A 25,728-nucleotide genomic window follows, 5' to 3' on the forward strand; every position below is an offset into this window, starting at 1 on the left:
GGTCGCAGCCGTACAACCTCTGTGAGACCCTGACCCCGCCGCCGTGGTGAGCCCCGACCACCGAGCCCCGCCCCAGCCCCGACCAACCCGCGGGGATTTTGGCCTAAACTGAAAATGAAACCGGGTAAAGGCGCCTCGGGCTCTCCGAGGGTCTGGGCGGGTCCCGCAGACTCGGGGAGCATCTGAGATCCGGAGACTCGTGGGTCCTGGCAGTCCTTGGGGGATGTGGAGGGGTCGTGACCGGAGCCCCTGCGCCCCAGGCCGGGTCACTCACCGTTGTAGCAGCAGAGCAGAGTCTGCAGGTTCACTGGGTCTCGTGCGTGGGCCTTAGCTTTCTGTTTCTCCAGGTCCCAATACTCCGGCCCCTCCTGTTCCATCCACGGCGCCCGCAGCTCCACACTCGGACTTGCGGAGTCGCTATCGAACTGCACGGACTGCGTGTAGTCCGTGCAGTCCACGGTGATGAAGCGGGGCTCCCTGTGGTGGGGCCCGGACACGGTGGTGCTAAAATACCTCATAGAGTGGGAGCCTGAGAGCAAGGAGGGGCTGAGATTCGCCCGACCCTCCTCCCGGCGCCTGCGCCCCCGCCGAGCAGGTACCTCTCTCCTCCCCGCAGAGGCCGTTTCTCTCTCCACCCTGTACTCACCAGTCCAGGTCTGGATCAGAGCCAGGGCCCCCGCAAGAAGCAGGAGGAGAGTTTGGGACTCCTTGACCCCATCCTTGGCATCTGGGGAGAATCTGAGTCTCAGTGACTCCATGGGGACTTTAGGACCGGGAACTTTGGTGACACTGATTGGCTTCTCTAGAAACCCAACACCCAATGGGAATAAGAATTGAGATCTCGTTATGAGTATCTCTAAGGAAGGATTTACAGGGGCTGGGAGAAGGAGAAATGAAACTCTGGGGGAGATGGGGACTCCCCAACCCTGGGGGTCCCCAATCCACACACTGCCTGCGGTGCCTGAGACCCTGAGAGTCATGTCTGGGACCCTGGGGCTTCCCTCTGACACCTCTCCCCTGCACTGAGCTCTCTTTGTTACATTTTTTCCCTGAGTCCTGACCCAGTATCTGTCTGAGGAAACCAGGGATATACCCAGGCTGGGCCCTGCACATTCCCTTTCGCTTCTTATCCTGGAATTCCCTTCCTTGAAATCGATTCCCTGCCTCCCATTCCTTACCTCTCCCCTAGAACAATTCTAGAAGAAAACTCACTCCAGGGAACCTAATGCCAGAAAATGAGCTTGCCCTGGGAATGCAGGGGTAGAGAAGGGGATTTTCTGTTTAAACCTGGAGTTGTCTCTGATCACACAGAGATTCCCATAGAAACCAGTTTCCTTTTTGTTAATTCATACAGTGGGTCACAATCTAGGTACCACTTGAATGATCAGGGATCTAATTTGTAAGTCTTATGTTTTTTTCCCCTTTATATATGAATGAGTTGAAACAATATTGCGATTAGACTCACAAAGCTCCTAAGTTTTTCTTCCCAGACTGTGTGATATAGTTTGGTTGTGTCCCCACCCAAATCTCATCTAAAATTGTAACTCCCAAAATTCTCACCTGTCATGGGAGGAACCCAGAGGGAGGTGATTGAATCATGGGGGCAGGTCTTTCTCCTGCTCTTCTGATGGTGAATAAGTCTCATGAGGTCTGATGGTTTTATAAAGAGGAGTTCCCCTGCACAAGCTCTCTTTCTTTGCCTGCTGCTGTCCTTGTAAGACATGACTTGCTCCTCCTTTTTTTTTTTTTTTGGCCATGATCGTGAGGCCTCCCCAGCCATGTGGAACTGTAAGTCTATTAAACTTCTTTTTCTTTCTAGTCTCTGGTATGGTATGTCTTTATCAGCAGTGTGAAAATGGACTAACACAATAAATTGATAACAGTAGAGTGGGGCATTGCTGAAAAAATACCCAAAAATATGAAAGTGATTTTGGAACTGTGTAATAGGCAGAGGTTGGAACAGTTTGGAGGGCTCAGAAGAAGACAGAAACATGTGGGTAAGTTTGGAACTTTCTAGAGACTTGAATGGCTTGGCAAAAATAAGTTTCAGACTAAGGTGGTCTCAGATAGAGATGCAGAACTTACTAGGAACTGGAGCAAAGGTGACTCTTGTCATGTTTTAGCAAAGAGACTGGCAGTATTTTAACCCTGTCTTAGAGATTTGTGGAACTTTGCACTTGAGAGATGATTGAGGATACCTCACAGAAGAAATTTCTAAGCAACAAAGCATTGAAGAGGTGACTTGGGTGCTGTTAAAGGCAATCAGTTTTATATGGGAAGGAGATAATAAAAGTTCAGAAAATTTGCAGCCTGACAATGCCATAAAAAAGAAAATCCCATTTTCTAAGAAATTCAAGCCAGCTGCAGAAATTTGCATAAGTAACAAAAAGCCAAATGTTAATCCCCAAGACAATGAAGAAAATGTCTCCAGGGCATGTCAGAGGTCTTCACTGCAGGTCCTCCCATCACAGGCCCAGAGGCCTAGGAGGAAAAAAATGGTTTCATGGGATGGACCCAAGGTCCCATGCTGTGTACAGTCTAGGGTTTTGGTGCCCTACATCCATGCTGCTCCAGCCATGACTAAAAGGGGTCAAGGTACAACTTGGGCTGTGGCCTCAGCAGGTGCAAGCCCTAAGCCTTGTTAGGTTCCACGTGGTGTTGAGCCTTTGAGTGCACAGAAGTCAAGAATTGAGGTTTGGGAACCTCTGCCTACATTTTAAAGAAGGTACAGAAATGCCTGGAAGTCCAGGCAAAAGTTTGCTACAGGAGTGGGGCTCTCATAATGAACCTCTGCTAGGGCAGTGCAGAAGGGAAATGTGGGGTGGGAGCCCACAAACAGAATCTCTACTGGGGCACTGCCAAATGGAGCTGTGAGAAGAAGGCCACCATCCTCCAGACCCCAGAATAATAGGTCCACCTACAGCTTGTGCAGTTTGCCTGGAAAAACCACAGACACTCAATGCTGGCCTATGAAAGCAGTCAGGAGAGAGGATATATTCTGCAAAACCACAGAGGCAGAGCTTCCCAAGACCATGGAAAACCACCATTTGCATAGGCATGACCTGAATGTGACACATGGAGTCAAAAGGGATCATTTTGGAACTTTAAGATTTGACTGCCCTGCTGGATTTCAGACTTGCATGTGCCCTGTAGCTCCTTTGTGTTGGCCAATTTCTCCCATTTGGAATGGCTGTATTTACCCAACACTTGCACCTCCATTGTATCTAGGAGGTAACTAGCTTGCTTTTGATTTTACAGGCTCATAGGTGGAAGGGATTTGCCTTGTCTCAGATAAACCTTGGACAGTAGATTTTTGGGTTAATGGTAAAATGAGTTAAAACTTTGGGGGACTGTTGGGATGGCATGATTGGTTTTGAAATGTAAGGACATGAGATTTGGGAGGGTCCAGGGGTGGAATAATATGGTTTGTCTGTGGCCCCACCCGAATCTCATCTTGAATTGTAACTCCCACAATTCCCACATGTCATGGGAGGGATCTGGTGAAAGGTAACTGAATCATGGTGACAGGTCTTTCTCCTGCTGTTCTCCTGATAGTGAATAAATCTCATGAGAGCTGATGGCTTTATAAAGAGACATTTCCCTGCATAAGCTCTCTTTTTTTGCCTGGTGCCATCCATGTAAGACATGACTTGCTCCTCATTGCCTTCAGCTGTGCTTATGAGTCCTCCTTAGCCATGTGGAACTGTAAGTCTATTAAACCTCTATTTCTTCCCAGTCTCGGGTATATATCTTCACAAGCAGCATAAAAACAAACTAATATACTAAGTATCTGTGACTGTGGGTTGTCATATTTTAAAATTATCTCCTCCATGCCGTAGCCCAAATTTTCCTGTGTGAGTCCAGGACATCTCCTCAGTACAAAAAAGCAGGATTTGCTACAGTATATTGCAGCCAGGAGACAGTAGAGGCTTTAATTACCTCAAACTTGTGCCACTTAATGCAGTCACAATGCCAGCCACCAGTTCTGATGCACTGCCTGCTTTAAAAAAGTATTCACACCTAAGCTGCGTGCATAGTTTATTGGAGCACATCATTTTTTAAACCTGTTAACAAAAGGCCAACATTCATTTTTAGGCAGTCCCACAGAAAGTATTAGATACCAAATGCAAAGAACACTCTGCTAGACTCAGTATAGATGTATTAAAATCTATAAAACACTGCATTTAAATCTGAGAATTCCACCGCCTTAGAAATCTTTCTCTCTGTTCCTTTTCCTCACCTCCTGCTTCTCCAGCCCTTCCCTCTGTCCCTCTCTTCCCTGAGGCCCCCGTGCTCTCTTAGTCCCCACCACCCTGTCACTCCAGACTTGTGGCACTAGCAGTGTCTCCTCACCTGCAGCCCATGAGTGTTTTCCCCATGGTGGTCAGCAGGCCTGCTAATGTGAGCCAGGTTGTACCATTTCTTCATTTAAAAGGCTTCAGTGGCTCCATCTCACTCTTGCAAATCCTCTCAAATGCTTACTTTCTATTTTTACATCACATGAGAACAGGGACTTTGGGCTGTTTTAGTGAAAGTTGTCCCCACAGTATATAAAGCCATACTTGGTACATAGTAGATACAAAGTTAGATTTGGTGAATGAATGAATATGATTGTATTAAATGGGATTGCATTCCATAAAAGTTATAAAATGACGAATACCAGAAAAGTTAGGATTTTATTTCACGCAAGGAGTGTGCATATCAATTCATTAATTTATTCCAATAGAGAAAATGTTTTATTCTTACCTGTTGAGCCTATGTATTAATTATCTATTACTGAATAACATATTCCACTATCTTAGCGACTTTACACAGCACCCATTTATTTCTCTACCTTTCCTGAATGAGAAATCCAGCCCTGATGTGAACGATTCTCCTTTCAGTGTTTCACAAACTGTGTCCATATCTTGAGGTTGGGTCCTCCTCTAAGCGTATACAGAACTTGGTGGCAGAATTCAGTTTCAGGCAGCTGTAGGATTGGAGTCCTTGCTCCCTGCAGCTGTCAGGTGGAGGTGGGGTGGAGCTGCTCCCGATTCCTGGTGCCCACCAGCATCCTTTGCCACATGGACCTTCCATTTTCAAAGCTCACAGTGGAGGAAACCCCTCACATTGAATCCCTCTCACACTGTGAGTCACTTTGTTGAGGAAGAACCAAGTTGTTTTAAGAGCTCACCTGATTAGGACGGGACAAGCCTGGATAGTCACGGTCTTAACATCAACTGATTTGGGACCTTACTTCCATCTGCAGGTCCCTGCACAGCAGCACCCACAGTAGTGTTGACTGAGTCACTGGGGGAAGGTGCATAACCTGGGGTGGTTATCTGGAGGCCATAATTGAATTGTCTTAGCATAGCCGGGATCTTCCTTTTGTGTTTAATTGGGTCACAGTAGGAAACTGAAGTTCAAATAGATTTTTGTGAGTGGTAATAAAACACATCCTATTGAGACACGGTAATTCTGAAATCAAGGCGAGGGAAATACATCTGTGAACAATCAAAATCACCGTTTTTGTCCTTATAAAGCTTATATTCTAGAGGACAGAAAAACTATAAGCAATTAAAATAAATACATTTGTAGCTGGGCACAGTGGCTCATATCTGCAGTTCCAGCACTTTGGGAAGCTGAAGCAGGAAGACCCTTAAAGGCCATGAGTGAGACCAGCCTGGGAAACCTAGCACGACTCCATTTGTACCAAAAAGAAATACAAAATTAGCTGAGTGTGGGGGCACACACCCGTAGTCCCCAGCTACTTGGGAGGCTGAGGTGGGAGGATCACTTGAGCCCAGAAGCTCAAGGCTACAGTGAGCCAAGATTGCACCACTGCACTCCAGCCTGGGTGACAGAGCACAACCTGGTCTCTCAAGATAAATAAATAAGGAAATAATTTTTAAATGTAAGTAAAAGGGTTGTGAACAAAAACAAAGCAGGGTGGAGTCAGAGTGGATGGGAGATGCAGTGGGCAGTGCAGGGACGGGCTCTGGTGGGAATGAGGAGAATGTCAGGGTGGGAGGGAGCCCTGGAGATGAGCTTCCAGGCAGGGGAGCAGCTGTGCCACGGCTCTGAGGTGGGGACACCTGGGCGTGCTGGATGAACAACGCTGTGGAGGGCCTCAGCACAGCCACATCTGGGTAAACTGAGGCTCTCACTGCAGAGGGCCTTGCCAATGAGAAGGATTTTACCATGTAACATGTTTTGAAAAGATTCTTCAAAACATTCCAAAGGTATTACAGGGGAGATTTTCCTCCCTCCCCAGACCCCAGAGTCTCTGCCAGAAATGAGCAGAGACCAAGTCTCATGCATCCCTCATCCCTCCTGGAAGAAGTTATGCGCATGTTATTGCTGTTACATGAAGAAGCACTGACAAGAAAGAAGGAGTAGAAGAAAATGTTTCTTCTTTTCAGTTTTCCAGAGTGTTGCCATGAAGGGTGGAGAGGGGAGTTGCAGGGAGGAGACAGAAACCTCAGGGACCGCACAAGGCTCTAGAGCTTTCCCCTCCTCTCACCGTTTTAGGGGCCCTTGCTGCTCAGAGACTCCTTCATGCTCAACACTGAGTCAGCCATCCCTGCCTGACTTACAGCCCAATCCTCTCTTCTGGTCAGAGAATCTGAGAGCAGTGCGGTGGCGCCCCCGTGTGGCACAGGGCTAAAGAGGGTGGCCCTGAGCTCCCATCTCACCTGCTGAGACAAGACCTCCCCTGGGTCTCTCTGGGCTCCCGGCAGCAGGACAGAGATCTGAACAAAAAAAGCTGCGCCTACTCTATCTCAGAGTCGGGATCAGATGTGTCTGTGTGGTTCTATTCATGTGCTCTTAGTCTATTCCATTGATTTAGGACTATTTTATGCCAACGTCACACTACTTTTTATTACTAGAAGTTTATAGTAAACCTTGAAATCACCCCATATGCATCCTCCAAATTTTTTCTTTTTAAAAATTACTTCGACTATTCAAAGTTATTTGTATTTTCATAGAAATGGTATATTCAGCTTGCCAACTTCTTTAAGCATTTCTTATAAAGCTTACCAGTGTTTTAATTGATATTGCACTGAATTTAATAGCTCAGTCTTGGAAAATTAATAACACTGGAATTTCAGTTTTTGAATACTCTGTTTATTTCAAGCTTCTTTACTTTCTATCAGTAGTGCCATGTAGATCTTAGTGTGCAAATCATATACATTATTTAAAAAATTGATGCCTGAACATGGTATTACTTTAATGAATGTTTTATGAATACATTTTTAAGTTTTTCATCATTCTGATTTTACATTACTTGTAGATACTTTACATTTATATAGGAGTTGTACCCTACAATTTTGATAAATTCACTTCTTACTTGCAGAAGTTTTATTTGCCTTAAGATTTTCCACTTTGTGTATCCTTGCATGTGAGATGGGTTTCCTGGATACAGCACACTGATGGGTTTTGGATTTTTATCCAATTTGCCAGTCTGTGTCTTTTGATTGGTGCATTTAGTCCATTTACATTTAGGGTTAATATTGTTATGTGTGAATTTGATACTGCCATTTTGATGCTAAGTGGCTGTTTCGCCTGTTAGTTGTTGTAGAATCTTCATTATGTTGATGCTCTTTAACTTTTAGTGTGATTTTGAAATGGCTGGTACTGGTTGTTCCTTTCTATGTGTAGTGCCTCTTTTAGGAGCTCTTGTAAAGCAGGCCTGGTGGTGACAAAATCTCTGAGTACTTGCTTGTTTGCAAAGGATTTTATTTTTCCTTCACTTCTGAAGCTCAGTTTGGCTGGATATGAAATTCTGGGTTGAAAGTTCTTTTCTTTAAGAATGTTGAATATTGGCCCCCACTCTCTTCTGGCTTGTAGTGTTTCTGCCGAGAGATCTGCTGTGAGTCTGATGGGCTTCCCTTTGTGGGTAACTCGACCTTTCTCTCTGGCTGCCCTTAGTATTTTCTCCTTTATTTCAACCTTGTTGAATCTGACGATTATGTGCCTTGGGGTTGCTCTTCTTGCAGAATATCCTTGTGGTGTTCTCTGTATTTCCTGCATTTGAGTGTTGGCCTGTCTTGCTAGGTGGGGGAAGTTTTCCTGGATGATGTCCTGAAGAGTATTTTCCAGCTTGGATTCATTCTCTTCCTCCCCTTCTGGTACACCTATCAAACGTAGATTAGGTCTTTTCACATAGTCCCATGCAAGGATACACAAAGGCTCAAAATAAAGGGATGGAGGAAGATTTACCAAGCAAGTGGAGAGCAAAAAAAAGCAGGAGTTGCAATTCTCATCTTGGATAAAACAGACTTTAAAGCAACAAAGATCAAAAGAGACAAAGAAGGCCATTACATACTGGTAAAAGGATCGATAAAACAAGAAGAGCTAACTATCCTAAACATATATGGACCCAATGCAGGAGCACCCAGATACATAAGGCAAGTTCTTAATGACTTACAAAGTGACTTAGACTTCCACACAATAATAGTGGGAGACTTTGACACTCCACTGTCAATATTAGACAGATCAACCAGACAGAAAATCAACAAGAATATCCAGGGCTTGAACTCAGACCTGGAGCAAGCAAACCTGATAGACATTTACAGAACTCTCCACCCCAAATCCACAGGATATACATTCTTCTCAGCACCACATCACACCTACTCAAAAATTGACCACATAATTGGAAGTAAAGCACTGCTCAACAAATGCAAAACAACTGAAATCATAACAAACAGCCTCTCAGACCATAGTGCAATCAAGTTAGAACTCAGAATACAGAAACCAACCCAGAACCGCACAGCTTCATGGAAACTGAACAACTGGCTCTTGAATGTTGACTGGGTAAACAATGAAATGAAGTCAGAAATAAAGAAGTTCTTTGAAACCAATGAGAACGAAGACACAACATGCCAGAACCTCTGGGACACATTTAAAGCAGTCTCTAGAGGAAAGTATATAGCAATAAGTGCCCATATGAGGAGAATGGAGAGATTCAAAATTGACACCGTATCGTCAAAATTGAAAGAGCTAGAGGAGCAAGATCAAAAAAACTCAAAACCCAGCAGAAGACAAGAAATAACTAAGATCAGAGCTGAACTGAAGGAGATTGAGATACGAAAAACCCTTCAAAAAATCAATAAATCCAAGAGCTGGTTTTTTGAAAAGATCGACAAAATAGACAGACCACTAGCCAGATTGATTAAAAAGAAAAGAGAGAACAACCAAATAGATGCAATAAAAAATGATAAAGGGGAAATCACCACAGATTCCACAGAAATTCAAACCATCATCAGAGAATATTACAAACAACTCTATGCACATAAACTAGTAAACCTGGAAGAAATGGATAAATTCCTGGACTCCTGTGTCCTCCTAAGCCTAAACCAGGAGGAAGCTGAAACTATGAATAGACCAATAACAAAGTCAGAAGTCGAGGCAGCAATTAAGAGCTTACCACACAAAAAAAGCCCAGGTCCAGACGGGTTCACAGCCGAATTCTACCAGACACACAAAGAGGAGCTGGTACCATTCCTTCTAAAACTATTTCAAACAATCCAAAAAGAGGGAATACTTCCCAAATCATTTTACGAGACCAACATCATCCTGATATCAAAACCCGGCAGAGACCCAACAAGAAAAGAAAATTTCAGGCCAATATCCATGATGAACATAGATGCAAAAATCTTCAATAAAATATTGGCAAGCCGAATGCAACAACAAATCAAAAAACTTATTCACCATGATCAAGTAGGATTCATCCCGGGGATGCAAGGCTGGTTCAACATACGCAAGTCTATCAACGTAATTCACCACATAAACAGAACCAAAAACAAAAACCACATGATTATCTCAATTGACGCAGAGAAGGCATTTGACAAAATTCAACAGCCCTTTATGCTAAAAACCCTCAATAAACTTGGTATCGATGGAACATATCTCAAAGTAATAAAAGCTATTTATGACAAACCAACAGCCAATATCATACTGAATGGGCAAAAACTGGAAGCATTCCCTTTGAAATCTGGCACTAGACAAGGATGCCCTCTTTCACCACTCCTATTCAATATAGTTCTGGAAGTTCTAGCCAGAGCAATCAGGCAAGAAAAAGAAATAAAGGGTATTCAAATAGGAAAGGTGGAAGCCAAATTGTCTCTATTTGCAGATGACATGATAGTATACCTAGAAGACCCCATCACCTCAGCCCAAAAACTCCTGAAACTGATAAGCAACTTCAGCAAAGTCTCAGGATATAAAATCAATGTGCAAAAATCACAAGCCTTCCTCTACACCAATAACAGACTTAAAGAAAGCCAAATCAAGAACGAACTGCCATTCACAATTGCTACCAAAAGAATAAAATACCTTGGAATACAACTCACAAGGAATGTAAGGGACCTCTTCAAGGAAAACTACAAACCACTGCTCAACAAAGTCAGAGAGGACACAAACAGATGGAGAAACATTCCATGTTCATGGTTTGGAAGAATTAATATCGTGAAAATGGCTATACTGCCCAAAGTTATTTACAGAATCAACGCTATCCCCATCAAGCTACCATTGACTTTCTTCACAGAACTGGAAAAAACCACCATGAACTTCATATGGAACCAAAAGAGAGCCCGCATAGCCAAGTCAATTCTAAGCAAAAAGAACACAGCGGGGGGCATCACACTACCGGATTTCAAACTATACTACAAGGTTACAGTAATCAAAACAGCATGGTACTGGTACCAAAACAGAGATATAGACCAATGGAACAAAACAGAGGCACCGGAGGCAACACAACATATCTACAACTATACAATCTATCAAAGATAGAAGTATAGAGGCACCGGAGGCAACACAACATATCTACAACTATACAATCTATCAAAGATAGAAGCAAGGGGGAAAGGATTCCCTGTTCAACAAATGGTGTTGGGAAAACTGGCTAGCCATGTGCAGAAAGCAGAAACTGGACCCCTTCCTGACACCTTACACTAAAATTAACTCCAGATGGATTAAAGACTTAAACATAAGACCTGGCACCATAAAAACCCTAGAAGGAAATCTAGGCAAAACTATCCAGGACATAGGAGTAGGCAAGGACTTCATGAACAAAACACCAAAAGCATTGGCAACAGAAGCCAAAATAGACAAATGGGACCTAATGAAACTCCACAGCTTCTGCACGGCAAAAGAAACAGTCACTAGAGTGGATCGGCAACCAACAGAATGGGAAAAAATTTTTGCAGTTTACCCATCTGACAAAGGGCTGATATCCAGAATTTACAAAGAACTCAAACGGATTTACAGGAAAAAAACAAACAAGCCCATTCAAAAGTGGGCAAAGGATATGAACAGACACTTTACGAAAGAAGACATATATGAGGCCAACAATCATATGAAAAAATGCTCATCGTCACTGGTCATCAGAGAGATGCAAATCAAAACCACATTGAGATACCATCTCACGCCAGTTAGAATGGCGATCATTAAAAAATCTGGAGACAACAGATGCTGGAGAGGATGTGGAGAAAAAGGAACAGTTTTACACTGTTGGTGGTAGTGTAAATTAGTTCAACCATTGTGGAAGACAGTGTGGCGATTCCTCAAGGCCTTAGAAATAGAAATTCCATTTGACCCAGCAATCCCATTACTGGGTATATATCCAAAAGACTATAAATTGTTCTACTATAAGGACACATGTACACGAATGTTCATTGCAGCACTGTTTACAATAGCAAAGACCTGGAATCAACCAAAATGCCCATTGATAATAGATTGGATTGGGAAAATGTGGCACATATACACCATGGAATACTATGCAGCAATCAGAAATGATGAGTTTGTGTCGTTTGTAGGGACATGGATGAATCTGGAGAACGTCATCCTCAGCAAACTGACACAAGAACAGAAAATGAAACACCGCATATTCTCACTCATAGGCGGGGGATGAAAAATGAGAACACATGGACACAGAAAGGGGAGTACTAAACACTGGGGTCTATTGGGGGGAAAAGGGGAGGGCCAGTGGGAGGGGGAGGTGGGGAGGGATAGCCTGGGGAGAAATGCCAAATGTGGGTGAAGGGGAGAAGGAAAGAAAAGCACACTGCCATGTGTGTTCCTACGCAACTGTCTTACATGCTCTGCTCATGTACCCCAAAACCTAAAATCCAATAAAAAATTAAAAAATATATATATATATATATTTTTCCACTTACATAGTATTGTCACCTGCAAACTAGGACACTTCTCTTTCATTTTTAAGAATGAATTTCACTTTATTGTTTTCATTCATTTTTGGGGGGGTTAATGCTCTGGCCAGGACCTCCAGGACAATATCTTTTCCGTTTTCCTGATCTTAGGTATAGAGTCATCAATTTTCATCATAAAATATGATGTGAGTTACAGGTTTCACATAGAAACCATTTATCAAATTGAATTGTGGGCTGCAAGCTTCTCTCCCAAAAGTCTCTTTCAGGGTAAACTTCTGGTTATGAGAATATAAAGAGATAGACCAGCAAGTTTTGCTCCAATAGCAATATGTGACAAGAGCTTTAATGTTAAAAGACTCCTTCTGTATTCGGTAAGGACTGCAAGTTGGTGGCCTTTCTTTCTTACCTATGAGCGCTCTCCAGCCTCCCAGTAGATAACTGCAGCCCCAGTGGCTCAATGTGGGCAGATCATGGAGTTGAGAGTCCAAATCAGCTAGAAATTTAAATGAGAATTTTGAAAGAGAGCTGCAGAAGAGTTCAGATCAACAATGTGAATGCAATTTATGCTCACATACGTCCCTGGCTGAACACTATTTCTCTGCTGTGATTTTCTCTTTTACCCCCTTTTTTAAAGCATTAAAATTACAATTTTATTTAGATGTTACCTGTATGTAGTGTATAGTAAGATATACAAAGAGACACACATTGTTTAACAGAAGTGGTTTTTTAAAAAATATCATTTTAGATTTAACTTAGAGCAGCACGATAATGCTGCAAGATGACAGATACTCTGATTTTTATTTAAAATTACTTGTTATTCTGGCTGATACATTTCCACTAGTCTTTAATGGATTAAAATTTATCATGTATTTCACTTGTAAATTATGATAAAACTTTCAAAACCTTGGTCATCCTGTTTGTAATTTTCTATGTGGTTATTTTACTTTCATTTGTTGAACATCTTAGATATGAGCCAAAGTTCTCCAACAAATTTGGGAACTTTTCAAATGTTATTTTTTCAAATATTTTTTATGCTCCTCTGTCTCTATCTTCTTTTGAAAGTCCACTTGAACAATAAATCTTTTCTTTTTCTTTTTTTTTTTTGTATATTGGAATTGAGCAAGTTCTAGAGATTTCTATTCAAATTCACAAACTTGTCCTTTATTCTGCCATCTCAAAACTTCTGTGGACCTCATCCAGAATACTTTCATTATGTTTTTTCTGTTTGAGAATTTCCAGTTAGTAACTTATGTAGTTTCAGCAGGGGTTTCTGGCTGTGTCTTGCATCTGTGTAATTTAGAGACTGACCAAGTATTTGAATCATTTATACTCAGATTTTGTGATTCAGCTTCACTGTGGTTGCTTTGTTCCTGGATTTCTCTTTGAATTTCCAATTTTTCTGTTAGCCTCACATCCTGCCCTTTCACCCCTCAAGCCTGTAAGATGTTTGCTTTCTTCCACCAGAGCTCTGCGGGTTGGCAGATGCACTCAGCCCATGGTACTGCAGACTTGCAGATTCACCAGGATCATTTATCTCTTTGGAGGGTAAACCTCACTCTAGTTTCTTTCTTACTTTTCACCAGATTCCCAAGTGGCCCACACCCATGCAGAGTTTAGTGTTCAGCCAGGGATGTATGCAAGCATAAATTACATTCACACTGTTGATCTGAACTCTTCTGCAGCTCTCTTTCAAAATTCTCATTTAAATTTCTAGCTGATTTGGGCTCTGAACTCCATGATCTGCCCACATTGAGCCACTGGGGCTGCAGTTATCTACTGGGAGGCTGGAGAGCGCTCATAGGTAAGAAAGAAAGGCCACCAACTTACAGTCCTTACCGAATACAGAAGGGGTCTTTTAACATTAAAGCTTTGTCACATATTGCTATTGGAGCAAAACTTGCTGGTCTATCTCTTTATATTCTCATAACTAGAAGTTTACCCTGAAAGAGACTTTTGCAAGAGAAGCTTGCAGCCCACCATTCAATCTTCTGAGACAAATATGGATCCAGGCACCAGAAATTCTCAAGCTAGATTTCTAAAATTAAAATAAGATTAGGGCTGGGTGCAGTGGCTTATATCTGTAATCCCAGCAATTTGGGAGGTCAAAGTGGGTGGATTCCTTGAGCCCGGGAGTTAAGACAAGTCTGGGCAATGCGACAAAACCCCATCTCTGCAAAAAACTCAAAAATTAACCAGGTGTGGTGGCAAACAGCTGTAGTCCCAGCTACTTGGAAGGCTGAGGTGGGAGGATCAACTCAGCCCAGGGCAGTCGAGGATGCAGTGAGCTGTGTTTGTACCACGGGACTCCAGCCTGGGTAAGAGAGTGAGACTACATTAAAAAAAAAATTGAATGAATAATGAAAGAAGATTAGGCCTGGTGTCTCTGACCCCAAGTTTCTATGGGAATCACTGACTTTATACAACCCACAATGATAAAGAAGGACACCCTACACATGATTGACCTCTTTAGTATTGGAGAGAGCACATTCCATAGCTCATAATTTTCTGACAGTCTGTGAATCAAGTCACCAAAACTGCAGCTAAAGTTGAATGGAGGTCATGGAAGGGGTTCAGTGAAGTACAAAACGAGCACTGCTTTGTTCTTGATTCTCTCCCCAAACCAGGCACTCACATGTGTTTTTAATAAACACTACAGCTGGTTGTAGCCAATGGCAAAGAGTCCTCCCATCATTGAGGCCTGGTCCTTTTAACTTGAGGAATTCTATCAACTTTAGGGAGTACAAACTATTTAAGAAATAACCACCCTGATATTATCAAACTCTAATAAAGACAGATGCTTTCACCAATGAAAAAGTTATGACTTCTTATCCTGCAAGGGGATTTCTCTGATCCAACATCCTATTAGCTAGTACAAGTACAGAAACATTCCATAATAAATAGAAATGTCATTTTGATCCAGGCAAAAGTCAAGCATATCTGCCATTCACCCCAAATGCTTATTTGGATATTGTTGAGTATGTCTCTGTGTGTGTGTGTGTGTGTGTGTGTGTGTGTGTGTGATATGTGCACATATGTGTGAGGCAGTCATAGGATTCATTGCCCAAGTTTCAGGGTTTTGGGAAAAGTTCCAATCTTTTTCTCAATTTAAGTAATAGCTTCTGGCTTACTACTGGGCTCTGGTAGATCCTGAATGCTATGATCATTACACAGAAAATGACCAAGTGACTTGAGATGCCCATTACAACCTGAGTTTTATTGCTCAGTCATGCTCACCAGCCCTCAGTCTGCAAAGGGGAAGTGGTACATGCAGCATCTGACTTTAGCAGGTCCTACAAGACCAGGTAAGTTACCTAATGATTTGTACGATACTCCTGGTATCCTTATTACTGCTGGAGAATCCACTCTCCTTTGTCTCATTACTGAGGTCTTGAGGTATTCCCTAAGGATGATTAACTGTAGAGGAAAAAAATTTGAATATACTTGGATATCCCAGAGTCAAACGTCGTAGCATTAGAGTCCCTTTCAGGAATCGTCATGAAGAGTAATGGAAATTAAAATACCTCAGTGAGAAGATGTTCGGTTAGACCATCTGAAAGTCCTGTTTATCAGAAAGAGAAATGTCTTACTTTTGGATCTTTATCTGTTCTGGAAAATCCTACCAACAAGAAACCCAAGCAGCACTCAGGGGATCGGAGGAACACACTTTATTACATTGGCATGCCCTGAAGGGTTCACACCAAAACATCTGGACCCCAGCTATGAAAAGTACACAGTTTTTATAGGTAAAGGGGCAGCAGAAGTAACTCAGGACTTTAGGCAATGTAGCAGGTTTTAGACTATGTGGCAGTTTCCCTTCAGGCTTTCCAATTAGTAAGCAATAAGCTGAGGTACAGAAACAGAAAGAGGCAGTTGCTAACAAAAATAGGGGCAGTTTTAAAACAGGGACAGTTGCCAACTACGTGCTGACAAAATCCTGGACAAAATTTCCACTTCATATCAATGCATGGTCAGTCACTAATAGATTCCTAAAATACTCAGTGGCTTCATATTAATAAGATGGGAAGGTTTGTGATAGGAGCTTTGGGGAGGAGATGTGAACCACTCATATGGCACACTTAGGTAGATATACCTACTCTCGTACGAACAAAAATGGATGGTGAAAAAGTAAAACACAATATAGAAGCATTGAGAGGCTGACACTTTAATAAAAATTGTTGAATCCCAATTCAAGGAACCCTGCATTTACTTTCCTGCTGAGCTTATTTGCTTAAAGTAGGATAATCAAGCTTTAGTTTTCATGGCCTCCTAAGGTATTTGGGATAGAAGACAAAGTTCAGATAGCGCTCAAAGTGGGAAATTTAATAGTGTTCTTTTCCATTTAGCCAAGATCCCTAAAGCTGGTTCCTCAGTATAAGGAAAATATCCCATGCTTGAAAGTCTGCCCAGACACTCGCCTTGGTGCTGAGTGGAGTGAAGCAAAAATCTTGCTCCTGAGATTAAAGACAAGTGGACTTGCAGCCCAAGTTCACACTACCTGGATGGTCTGAAGATCATCAAGCCATGAATTTATTTTAAAGTAGTGCAGACTCCAAGGAACCTGGGAAAATCAAGCAAATCTTCTCTGGAAAATTTGTAGTCATTAGTATTCTGAAAAATCCAAAAAATCATTAAACCAGCAAAGGAGCACTTAAGAGTTCAAAACGACAACAGAAAACTATGTTCATGAGACAAAACACTGTGAACCAACAAGAATATACAACAGACAGCAGAACCATACCATCATATAACTGAGAAATCAGAATAATCACATAGGATATAAAATTGCTAAACTGCCTATGATTACAGAAAAAACTATTCAATATATTCAGTGAAATAGAAACTATAATCTTCAGAAAAATTTGAAAAGACCAACACATAACACTTAAGCATGAAAATAAAGTAAAATAAATTAAATCTCAGTGGATTTTTGCAGACAATGACAATTTAACACAAACACACCTAGTAAAGTACAAGAAGTTGTAAAAAATGTACTTTAGGCACAAAAGGATATCCCAGGTAGGGTACAGATGAAAGAAAAAAAAAACAAAAAATAAAGGTAAATAGTTGGTTAAATATATATTGAGGTTTAAAAGAATAGTGTATATGCAGAGAATCTATAAAGATCGTTAATTGAAATATAAATTATTTTCTCTTTTTCCAAGTCTAATTCTGAATTTCTTTTCTTCATATTCTGATTAAAATTTCAAGATAAAGTTCTCACTTATAATGTGTCCTGTTTTGGTTTTGTGCATTTCCGTATCATGCATATGAAAATATTCTGCCGTCTTTCTACAGCATCTTTCCAAGTTATTGTTCAATTGTTCAGCACATCAGTTTCTCCAACCCCCTAAATAATGAATGCACAAATTCAATTGTACATTTTTACTAGTGGGCAGTTTTCCACAATATGAATGTCATTCCTGTCATTGGTGGGACCCACCAGTGTATCTTTCAGGACCACGGACAGATCTACATGTTCTGGGGTGTACGGAGTAGAGCCTCTCTAACTGGATGCAATGGGATACCAGGGAGGAAAGTTTAATACAAACTCTAATAGCTATGAATTGTAATTGTAAGCATTATAAGCATAGTTTCAAATACTGCATTCTTTCCATCCCTTCTCTTTATCCAATACTTTATTAGCTCTGTATTTTATAATCACTGTCATAAGAGAACCTGTTGGAGCAGGAGAGGTAGCTTTAGATCAGTCTTGCTACAATCACACAGTGGCCTAAAGCAGTAGATATAGTGTAAAATGTTGGGTACCAGCCCCAACCCCATACCTGGGTGCCCTTAGTCCCTGCAGTGACAAAGGATTGAGAAACAGAAATGAAGACAGAGACACAAGAGTAGAATTTATAGCATGGATCCAGGGAACCAATGCAAGCATGGGAAATGCATTGGCCCTGAGCTCTGGGCTCCAAACGTTTTTATTATGTGCTTAATCTCATTTATCTTAAGGGTATGGGAGGGGAGGGTAAAGGAGTAGGTAAGATAGCCCGGTGGAGAGCACTTGAGATTCTTCTAAGACATGCTGAACTAGTAATCTGAGTTTATCACCACTCGTTATCAGGGTACCACTCCATCAGAAGTATAGAAGATGTGGAGCCAAGGGATCTGATCACACCCAGTGCATCAAGGGGCATTTATCTCCAGCACTGAGGACCTAGAGCAATTAAAAATCATTCCATATTCTGAGAACCTAGGCAGAGCCTGAGGTGTTCCTTGATCTCTGCCCTGCAAGGCTTTTCTTCTCCTCCTTGCCAGCTCTCATCTGCAAAGACCCTCTTGGATCTTGTGAGCAGAGGTCGCCTCCCTTCTCAGGGATCTTTGCATAAGCCCTCTTCATGAGGCCCTCATGCAGTCTCCACGTTGAGAAGGCATTCGTGGGACCCAAGCAGTGTTCCCTGCTCTGCAACCATCCCAAGGTGTTCCCTGGAGTTACTGGGCTCTCAGATGGTCTTTTTACCTTAGGCTTCCTGTTGCCCCTTGATTTCTAATTAACTCCACCAAAAGCATAGTTCAGTTTGGTGTATAAAGTTCAGTGTACTTTGAGCCAAGCAAGTTTATAATTATTTAGATTGTATTACCATAGGTCTCCCCTGACCATCTTGACCCACATGAAGTGGCATGGAAGTGAATTCTGGCCTGATATCTTCAAAATTACATTGGGCAAGTAACATAACATCTCTGTACCTAATTTTCTTGAGTAAGTTAGAGTTTACAGATTTTATTTCTTTATTGTGGATAATAACATCTTTCTCCTATGGTTGTGATGAATATTGAACAAAATAACCCATGTAGGGACTAAAGCCAGTGCCTGAAATACAGCAAGAGCCTTTAAATGCAGCCGTTATTACTATGGTTGTTGTTATTATTTTCCACAGAATACATTCAGGATGTTTCCTTTTCATAGGCTTTCACACAGGATCTCTGAGGACCTGTTGGATCAGCAGCTCTTTTGTAAGATTTGTTGATATTGTGACAATTCTCTAATCACAGCCCAGTTACAATTTTGCAGAAGTTTTTTTTTTTTTTTTTGTCCCTTTAAACAGTATTTAATAATTGAAAACTAGACTATTCAATCTAAAAAGACGGAATAGTTTCAGAAGGAATGGTACCAGCTTCTCTTGGTATGTCTGGTAAAATTCAGCTGTGAACCCCTCTGGACCTGGGCTTTTTTTGGTGGGTAGGCTCTTAATTGCTGCCTCAACTTCAGATCTTGTTATTGGTCTATTTTGACTTCTTCCTGGTTTAGGCTTGGGAGGATTCAAGTGTCCAGGAATTTATCCATTTCTTCCAGGTTTACTAGTTTATGTGCATAGAGATGTTTGTAATAATCTCTGATGATGGTTTGTATTTCTGTGGAATCTGTGGTGATATCACTTTATTGGTTTTTATTGCATCTATTTGATTATTCTCTCTTTTCTTTTTTATTAATCTGGCTAGTGTTCTGTCTATTTTGTTGATCATTTTGAAAAACCAGCTCCCGGATTTATTGATTTTTGAAGGGTTTTTTTTTTTTTATGTCTCTAACTCCTTCAGTTGTGCTCTGATCTTAGTTATTTCTTGTCTTCTGCTAGGTTTTGAGTTTTGTTGATCTTGTCCCTGTAGCTCTTTCAATTTTTATGATAGGGTGTCAATTTTGGATCTTTCCTTGCTTCTCATGTGGGCATTTATTGCTATATGTTTTCTTCTAGACACTGCTTTAAATGTATCCCAGAGATTCTGGTATGTTGTGTCTTTGTTCTCATTGGTTGCAAAGAACATATTTATTACTGCCTTCATTTCATTGTTTATCCAGTCAACATTCAAGAGCCAGTTGTTCAGTTTCCATGAAGCTGTGTAGTTTCTGAATTCTGAGTTCTAACTTGATTGCACTGTGGTCTGAGAGAAGTGTTTGTTATAATTGCTGTTCTTTTGCATTTGCTGAGGAGTGTTTTACTTCCAATTATGTGGTCAATTTTAGACTAGGTGTGATGTGGCGCTGAGAAGAATGTAGATTCTGTGGACTTGTGGTGGAGAGTTCTGTAAATGTCCAATAGGTTTGCTTGCTCCAGGTCTGAATTCTAGTCCTGGATATCCTTGTTAATTTTCTGTCTTGTTGATCTGTCTAATATTGACAGTGGGGTGTTAAAGTCTCCCACTATTATTGTGTGGGAGTCTAAGTCTCTTTGTAAGTCATTAAAAACTTTATGTATCTGGGTGCTCCTGTATTGGGTGCATATATATTTAGGATCATTAGCCCTTCTTGTTACATTGATCCTTTTACCATTATGTAATGTCCTTCTTTGTCTCTTTTGATCTTTGTTGGTTTGAAGTCTGTTTTATCTGAGATGAGAATTGCAACTCCTGCTTTTTTTGTTTGTTTGTTTGTTTGCTCTCCATTTTCTTGGTAAATCTTCCTCCATCCCTTTATTTTGAGCCTTTGCGTATCCTTGCATGTGAGATGGGCTTCCTGGATACAGCACACCGATGGATTTTGGCTTTTTATCCAATTTGCCAGTCTGTGTCTTTTGATTGGTGCATTTAGCCCATTTACATTTGGGGTTAATATTGTTATGTGTGAATCTGATCCTGCCATTTTGATGCTAGCTGGCTGTTTTGCCCATTAGTTGATGCAGATTCTTCATTGTGCTGATGCTCTTTACCATTTGATATGTTTTTGGAGTGGCTGGTACTGTTGTTCCTTTCTATGTTTAGTGCCTCTTTCAGGACCTCTTGTAAAGCAGGCCTAGTGGTGATGAAATCTCTGAGTACTTGCTTATTTGTAAATAATTTTATTTTTCCTACACTTATGAAGCTTAGTTTGGCTGTATATGAAATTCTGGGTTGAAAATTGTTTTCTTTAAGGATGTTGAATATTGGCCCCCACTCTCTTTTGGCTTGTAGGGTTTCTGCTGAGACATCTGCTGTGAGTCTGATGGGCTTCCCATTGTGGGTAAGTGGGTAACCCAACCTTTCTCTCTGGCTGCCCTTAGCATTTTCTCCTTCATTGCAACCCTGGTGAATCTGATAATTATGTGCCTTCGGGTTGCTCTTCTTGAGGAATATCTTCGTAGTGCTCTCTATATTTCCCAGACTTGAATATTGGCCTCCCTTGCTAGGTTGGGGAAGTTTTCCTGGATAATATCCTGAAGAGTATTTCCAGCTTCAATTCATTCTCTCAGTCACTTACAGATACACCTATCAAACATAGATTAGGTCTTTTCACATAGTCCCATATTCCTTGGAGACTTTGTTCATTCCTTTTTACCCTTTTTACTCTAATCTTGCCTTCTCATTTTATTTCATTGAGTTGATCTTCAACCTCTGATATCCTTTCTTCTGCTTGTTTCAATTTGGCTTTTGAAACTTGTGTATGCTTCACAAAGTTCTCATGTTGTGTTTTTCAGCTCCATCAATTCACTTATATTCCTCTCTAAGTTGTTTATTCTCATTAGCATTTTATCAAACCTTTTTCAAGGTTCTTAGTTTCTTTGCATTGGGTTAGAACATGTTCTTTTAGCTCACAGAAGTTTCTTATTACCCACCTTCTGAAGCGTGATTCTATCAATTCATCACATTCATTCTCCATCCAGCCTTGTTCACTTGCTGGTGAGGACTTTGTGTATTTATCCACCTGTCATCTTTGTAGTTGTTGACTTTCAGATTGGGTCTCTGAGTGGATGTCCAGTTTGTTGATGATGAAATTCTTTCTTTCTCCTTCTTAGTTTTCTTTCTAACAGTTAGGCCACTCTGCTGTAGGACTGCCGAGGTCCACTCCAGGCTCTGCTTGCCTGGGGATCACCTGCAGCAGCTGCAGAACAGTAAGGGTTGCTTGCCAGCTTCTTCTGCTTTCTTTTTCCCTGAAGGATACCCGCCTGATATCAGTCTGAGCTCTCCTTTATGAGGTGACTTTTTGGATATATGGGGGTCAGGGAGATGCTTGAGGAGACAGTCTGTTTTTTATAGGAGCTCAAGTGCTGAGCTGTGAACTTTATTTTTCATTCAAAGTTGCTGGGCAGATACATTTAATTCTGCTGCAGCAGAACTCATAAACCCCCCCTTTTTTCCCCAAGTGCTCTGTCCTGGGGAGTTGGGGCTTTATTTATGAGTTTCTGTTGTACTGCTGGCTTTTTTCAGGGCTTCCCTGCCCAGCGAGAAGGCAACCTAGTCACTGTCTGCCTGCAGAGGCTTTGCTGAGCTGCTGCGGGCTCTGCCCAGCTGCTGTGTGAACTTCCCTGCAGTCCTGTTTATACGGGTGTAGTTAGAACTGCCTCGGCAATAGTGGCCCACCTCTGTAATCACTGACTTTCTCTGTAATGGTGGGCTGCCTCGGTAAAGGGGGGCTGCCTCGGCAATGGCTGTGCTGGCTGAAACAGCTGTGCTGGCCAACACTACCACGCTGATGACCCATGGGGCTCCTCCAGCTGGGAATCTCCTGGTCTGTGGGCCATAAAAATCCATCTGGAAATGTGGCATCCACTCACCCTCCATGCTTTCGCAAGGTCCTCATAGCCCAAGTAACTAAGCGAACCAAGCAACCCATTCATCAGGATGGCCCCGAGGAGGAGCTGCCACTGCCTTATGTCCTTCTGGCATCTTCAGCCCCCAGCCCACCAGCCTTGCCTGACATACCCCTCGCACAGAGAGGGGAGATCTGAGCACCCTTGCTTGCGGCTAGATGACTGTGCATACTGCAAAGAGGTGGAACGCTGGAAGAATGAGTGCCCCAAACAGATGGTCCCAGGTGGGGCACTCCCCCAAGGGAGGGCAGAATACCAGACAGGATCTAGCTGATTGCCTTTTTCAGGATGGACTCAGACTAGGTCAGGCCAAGCTCTATGAAACTTGGCCCCGAGAGCCCATGGTCAGGATGAAGGTCAGGGGCCACCGATGACTTTTATAGTAGACACTGGAGCAGAGTACTCGGTGGTCACCACTCCAGTTTCCCCATTTAGCAACTGGAAGGCAACTGTTGTGGGAGCAACAGGCAACCAGGCAGATGCCTGGCCATTCTGCCAAGATCAGATACGCCAATTAGGGGGGCACCAGGTATGCCATGAGTTCCTCTACCTACTGAAATGTCCTGTTCCCCTTTTGGGAAGAGACTTGTTAAGGGCGCAAATTGCTTTTAAACAAGGGGAGCCAGCCAGTCTGACTTTGAGTGAGCCAAAGGGGAGCCTGGTCTGGGCAGTCACACTTCCATGTGAGGAAGAATGAAAACTGCACACTGCTGAGAGGTCAGAGGAAATCCCACCAGAATTCCTGGACTGACTCTTCCCTGCAGTCTGGGCAGAGATGAAGCCCCTAGGGATGGCTAAGGCCCAAATCTGCAGATGACAGGTGAGATACCTGGGGTTCATCATCACCAAAGGACACCAGTCCTTGGGACCAGAGAGAAAAAGGGTCATTTGCTCCATGCCCACTCCCAATACCAAGTGGAAGCTCAGGGAGTTTCTTGGGGTGACAGGCTTCTGCCGCATATGGATTCCTGACTATGGACCCCTTGAGGGGGGTGGTAGCCAACACATGGCTTTCTGGGAAATCAAGGCACTACTCCAAAGTGCCCTAATACTAGGACTTCCAGATATCACCCAAGAATTCAATCTATTTGTTCAGGAGAAAAACAAGACAGCACTTGGGGTCCTCACCCAGACCACTGGGCCTTGGAAGAGACCAGTAACATATCTGTCTAAACAGTTGGATGCAGTGGCATTGGGATGGCCCCCTTGTCTCCGAGCCTTAGCTGCCACAGTCATTCTGATGAAGAAAGCTGACAAGTTAACCTTGGGCCAGACTGTCCATATCAAAGTGCCCCACTCAGTGTCCACTCTTATGAGCAGTTAGGGGCACCACTGGCTCTCAAATGCTTGTTTAACCTACTACCAAGGGCTACTTTATGAAAACCCATGGGTCACCATTGAGACAGTGCATGGCCTTGACCCAGCCACATTTCTACCCACAGAGGAGGGGGCCCCAGACCACAACAGTGAGGAGGTGGTAGATAAAATCTTTACTAGACGGCCAGACCTCAAGGACTGCCCCCTCCCAAATGCAGACTTAGATGTTCTCACTGATGGAAGCAGCTATGTCCAAAATGGGGAGAGGTATGCAGGGTATGCAGTCACCACTGCCACTGAGGTGGTCAAGGCAGCCTCCTTGCCCAGGGTCTGGTCAGCACAAAGGGTGGAATTACATGCCCTCATTCAGGCCCTGTGCCACATGGAAGGTAAAGTGGCCAATATTCACACTGACTCCAAGTATGCCTTTGCAACTGTCCACATACATGGGGTGATATACAAGGAGAGAGGGCTGCTAACAGCAGAAGGAAAAGAAATAAAAAATAAGGAATAAATTCTCAGACTGCTGGAAGGAGTTTGTAAGCCCAAAGAGGTAGCTGTCATGCATTGCAAGGGCCACCAAAGAGGAACTGATTGGCAGGGTGCAGTGGCTCATGCCTGTAATCCCAGCACTTTGGGAGGCCGAGGCAGGTGGATCACAAAATCAGGAGTTTTAGACCAGCCTGACCAACATGGTGAAACCTCGTATCTACTAAAAATACAAAAAAATTAGCTGGGCATGGTGGCATATGCCTGTAATCCCAGCTACTCAGGAGGCTGAGGCAGGAGAATTGCCTGAACCTGGGAGGTTGCAGTGAGCCGAGATCATGGCACTGCAGTCCAGCCTAGGGGACTGAGTGAGAATTCATCTCAAAAGAAAAAGAGTAATTGATCTTGTCTCTACAGGAAACTGGCTGACTGACAGAGAAGCTAAGGCAGCCACTGCAAAAAGAACCTGTACGGGCCCCTGCCCACTTATTTAGTCACCCCTTGGCTCTGAGAGGATGTGGGAAAGCCAGAGTGCTCTAAGGAAGAAAACCAGTGGGCACAGCAGGAGGGGGAAAGCAGAGTGCTGGGGGATGGTGGCTACTCCCTGACCACAGACTGATAGTGCCCAGGAACTTGGCTCACACCATCGTTACTCAGGGCCATGGTCCCACCTACCTAGGTAAAACGGCTCTGGAGACCTTACTCCACAGCTATTACTATATTGCAACCCTCCCTAAACTCTGTGCTGCAGTAAGCAATCAGTGCCTTACCTGAGCTAAAAGCAACCCCCCACAGTGACTGAAACCTGCCCCAGGGGTGCAAGGGGTGGGGGTCTATCCCTTTGAGGACATAGAGGTGGACTTCACTGAAATCAAGCCCAATAAAGGGTACAAATGCCTACAGGTCCTTGTATGTACATACTCAGTCTGGGCTGAGGGACTGCCAACTAAGACGGAAAGAGCCTGAGAAGTAGTGAAAGTCCTATTTCATGAAATTGTTACCCAATACGGATTCCACCATACACAGTGACAATCCACAGGGCCAGCATTTGTGGCAGAGATCATCCAAGCCCTCACCAGTGTGCTCAAGATTAAGTGGAAACTTCATACAGCCTACAGGCCACAAAGTTCAGGGAAAGTGGAGCGCATGAATCGAACCCTGAAGGTTACACTAGCAAAGCTCTGTTAGGAAACTCAGGCTTTCTGGGTAGATATGCTTCCTCTAGCCCTGTTGTGGTCATGATGTACACCAGGACCCGCCAG

The 25,728-nt window shown here is 42.8% G+C and overlaps 1 protein-coding gene across 1 annotated transcript; it reads right to left on the minus strand.

Annotated features, from left to right (window-relative positions):
• Positions 1-124: 124 nt before the first annotated feature.
• On the minus strand, positions 125-22,631 carry LOC144582398 (uncharacterized). Its single transcript, XM_078370884.1, has 3 exons — positions 22,625-22,631; positions 5,237-5,395; positions 125-802 (listed from the first exon to the last, which is right to left on the minus strand). Exons 1-3 carry the CDS (start codon positions 22,629-22,631, stop codon positions 267-269), a joined length of 702 nt encoding a protein of 233 aa, XP_078227010.1. The 3' UTR covers positions 125-266.
• Positions 22,632-25,728: the final 3,097 nt, after the last annotated feature.

This window comes from Callithrix jacchus, chromosome 4 (assembly GCF_049354715.1).
Source record: "Callithrix jacchus isolate 240 chromosome 4, calJac240_pri, whole genome shotgun sequence".
NCBI classification, from domain to species: domain Eukaryota; kingdom Metazoa; phylum Chordata; class Mammalia; order Primates; family Cebidae; genus Callithrix; species Callithrix jacchus.